The sequence below is a fragment of the Amborella trichopoda genome, chromosome 13 (assembly GCF_054954075.1).
Source record: "Amborella trichopoda isolate Santa Cruz 75 chromosome 13, AtrichopodaSantaCruz75HAP2 v2.0, whole genome shotgun sequence".
NCBI lineage: Eukaryota > Viridiplantae > Streptophyta > Magnoliopsida > Amborellales > Amborellaceae > Amborella > Amborella trichopoda.
The window spans coordinates 48,079,529-48,083,033 of NC_142348.1; the positions used below are offsets into that span (position 1 = coordinate 48,079,529).

Sequence of the window (3,505 nt, forward strand, 5' to 3'; positions counted from 1 at the left end):
AAAATAAAAAATAAAAATCGGTTCGAAGATATCTTTGGACAGAGGTGTAATTTTGATAAAAATAAAAATAAGAGGTTGATCGAAGTTCTTTGCAATTTCTACCTATAAATGGTATATCGTATTTTAGAAAAACTTTTAGAGTCCCTACGTAAGTCACTCAGAAACAGTTTCCACCCATACAATGGGTTGTGGTTTCCATTCCCCCGAGAGCTTTAAAAACCACTAACTGATTAAAAAATGAGTGAGTCATGCAAAATCCGATGAGAGAGAGGAGATTCACATGAACATAAGCATAAATAAGATTGACTCACTCCTGGGGCAAGTCTTACAATAAGCATAATAGATTTTACACCATGAGAAGTTCCATACTACAAAACCATTCTTTATTACATTCAAGATCCTATTTTTCAGGGAAAGGGAAAACCAGAACATGACCAACTACATAGGCAAGGATCTGGGTCATATAATATCCCATTATTCAGGGAAAACCAGAACATTAACAACTTAGACAGGGACACAAGAGGAGCTTAGACAGTGACACAAGACAAACAGGATAATCTAAACTCAGGCATATATATGATAGTGGATAGCCTTGCCCTAACTTCTGATCTTGTAGTCAGCCACCTCAATGACAGGGGTGTCTAGCTTCCTGAAATTGCTGAACTTCCTTGATCCATAGAACTCTCCCCACTTATAAGCTCTATATTTAGCAGGGGTTTTCTCTCCCACAAGCTCATCGAGAGGCGCAACCATCACCTCAAATGCCGGTGCGGCAACAGTGAGCATAGAAAGCCTCTCCTTCTCGGAGTTCACCACAGCTCTGTGTACCACGCTCTCGTAAATCTCATTGCTCCAAACCTGCCTTTTATTTCGTGAGATGTGAAGTGAATAAAAAAAAATTAAAAATAGGCTAAAGGCATAGGTGTGGGCAGGGTTCTTTGTGAGAGATGGAAGATGTAGTTTATTGGCATAGACTAGTCAATGCTATTTGATAAGTTTTGAAAAAATGGTGTATCATATCAGCATAATTATTTTTTGCAACTTGTTAGGGGGGCATTTTAGAAAGGTCAAAGATGAAAGAGTGGGCCTTTCCAGATTCATTGAGGCCTTTTGGGTGCTTTAAAATTTGTAGTTGCACTTAAAATAGAAAAGCATCTACTCTCCCACACAACATCAGATTACGTTTCGTGGATCACCTGGACAGATGAGATAGATAGATAGAGAGAGAGAGACAGATTGGATTTCAGTGGACTACCTGCAAGATGTCGCCGCCGACGACGATGACAGAGTCAGGAATGGGTCGGACTCGGAGCCACTCGCCATCGGACTTGCGCATTACCTCAAACCCGCTTACTTCATCGGTGGCTAACACTGTGTAGGCACAGTGGTCCTTGTGCGCGCCTTTGCCTAGAGCCAACTCAGGAGTTGGGCATGGTGGGTAGTAATTGATGCGAGAATAACACAAATTTTCGTCAAAATAAGGCTTTAACCTGTCTTCAGATAAGCCCAAGCTTAAGGCTATGAGTTCCATGAGCTCATAGAGCAATTTCATCGTGCCAGTCGTGAAGTCTTCGCATGCTTTCCTGCAAAGCAATTTCAGTTTTGTTAGTGATAAAATTTGGAAGGAAAAGTTTATATAAAGCCCTTAAAAGTCACCCAGAAAAAGATTGTTTTGATGGTGAAAAACCACCTAATTGATCTCTTATTGAAGGAAGAAGTTTGTTAATATAAAGCTTATATTTTATAGAAGGTATGAGTTCATTTTAGTAAAATTTGGAAGAAAAAGTTTATATAAAGTTACAACTTTAAATTGTAGAAAAAAGCATGCCCTCAAAAGTCACCCAGAAAGAGGTTGTTTTGACGGTGAAAAACCACCTAATTGATCTCTTATTGAAGGAAGAAGTTTGTTAATAGAAAGCTTATATTTTATAGAAGGCATGAGCTCATTTTAGTAAGGAGGAATCTTTTAAAAAAGCCAGCAGGTATTAATAAAAAGTAAAAGTCCTGGGTGGTCGCGGCAGCACATCGACTCACTACGCATTGGTTTCTATTCTCACCAACCATACTAGTACTTTCAAACGGCTAACTCGATCTACTTGAAAAAACGGGTAAGGGTCTTGGTCTTCTCCCACTGAATCACCCAAAAAAAAGAAGAAAAAAGACAACAAACAGCTAGAAAGAAAAACGGTCGCATTGTATGGAATGATTTTGGTGAATGAAATGAATTTTGACGTAGAGAGAGGGAGAGAGAGATCTGTTCCTTCAGTATTCTGCTGTACAAGAAGAGCATAGTCTCTCTTCTCTATGGGGCTTTTTTCCATGCTGATATACTAAAAGAAGAAATGGGAAAAACAAATAAAAATTAAAGAAACCTAATTTAACAAACGAATAAAGTAGGAATTCTAAACCAAATCCATTACTGAAACTCCGGCTGGTTTTCCGGCCAGTTATTCCTGAACTTCACTACAGTTTTGCAATCGGGTTCGAAGGTCTCAGGCAGGGTGAGCTCCTCCGCGACCATGTAGTCGAACACCTCGACCCAGTCCTTAGTGTTCTTAGTGAGATCCTTCTCACTGTAACCCCAAGGATTCTTCTCATTTCTAGCCACCTTCTTCTTGTCCTCCTCAGGAAGCTTAGTGAAGGTACTCTTAACCTTTGCCAAGGCATCAGTTGCCATGCCATGGTTCACAACTAGGAAGAAGCCCCACTCTTTAAGACAATCATGGAGCTGAGATGCAAGTTTCTCTTTGGCCTCAGAGAGGTCACAGTTTTTAGACCTTAGAGGAGAGAGATCAATGAGAGGGACTTCCTCTAAGTATTTGATGCAGTCAAGCTTAGGCCTGAGCTCAAGAGGTTGGACCGCGGCTTCATCAATAGAGGGAGCCATGGTTCACTCTGATGCTCAGCCCTAGAACGGGCATACCACTTTTATAACCACATGAGGGTATACAGAATATCTTGAATGATTTTCTTGATTTTTCTACATTGTTTTTATAAGCACATTAGGCCATATTATCTTGATCTTCTCGATTTTTCTCCATTGTTTTTGGGTGGGTTTCGTTTTCTTTATTTTTTTAATGGTCATGATTGATGTGCAGTTGTCTGTGAGTATAATTGAGATACCGTCAGGAGACACATGGGACGTCGGCTGCATTGTTTTTGGATCGCGCTACGATGTGTCATCCGTTACAGCACTCAAAATCAATAATAATAATAATAATAATAAATTATTCTCATAAAATAATAAATAATAATAATATAAATAAAAATAAAGAAGAGGCGGGAAATTAATGTCAGAGATGAATTTTGGATTTTAATATTAAGAGATGCGAATCTCAACTACTACAATAATGAATTTGAAGAAATAACTTGATTTTAAACGTTAAAAATAGTGGTTTTAATTTTCTTTGTTGAGTTAGCCCATTTTAATTAGCGATTTTCATAAGATTGCAATCTTGGACAATCCAATTAAGGCGTACTTCCAAACTTTAACATAACATGTAAT

At 38.6% G+C, this 3,505-nt stretch overlaps 1 protein-coding gene across 1 annotated transcript; it reads right to left on the reverse strand.

Moving 5' to 3' along the window:
- Positions 1-366: 366 nt before the first annotated feature.
- On the reverse strand, positions 367-2,910 carry LOC18446759 (protein LATERAL BRANCHING OXIDOREDUCTASE 1). The gene is made up of 3 exons (XM_020675131.2): positions 2,421-2,910; positions 1,256-1,583; positions 367-858 (listed from the first exon to the last, which is right to left on the reverse strand). The coding sequence occupies exons 1-3, from the start codon at positions 2,885-2,887 to the stop codon at positions 598-600; spliced, it is 1,056 nt and encodes a 351-aa protein (XP_020530790.2). The 5' UTR covers positions 2,888-2,910; the 3' UTR covers positions 367-597.
- Positions 2,911-3,505: the final 595 nt, after the last annotated feature.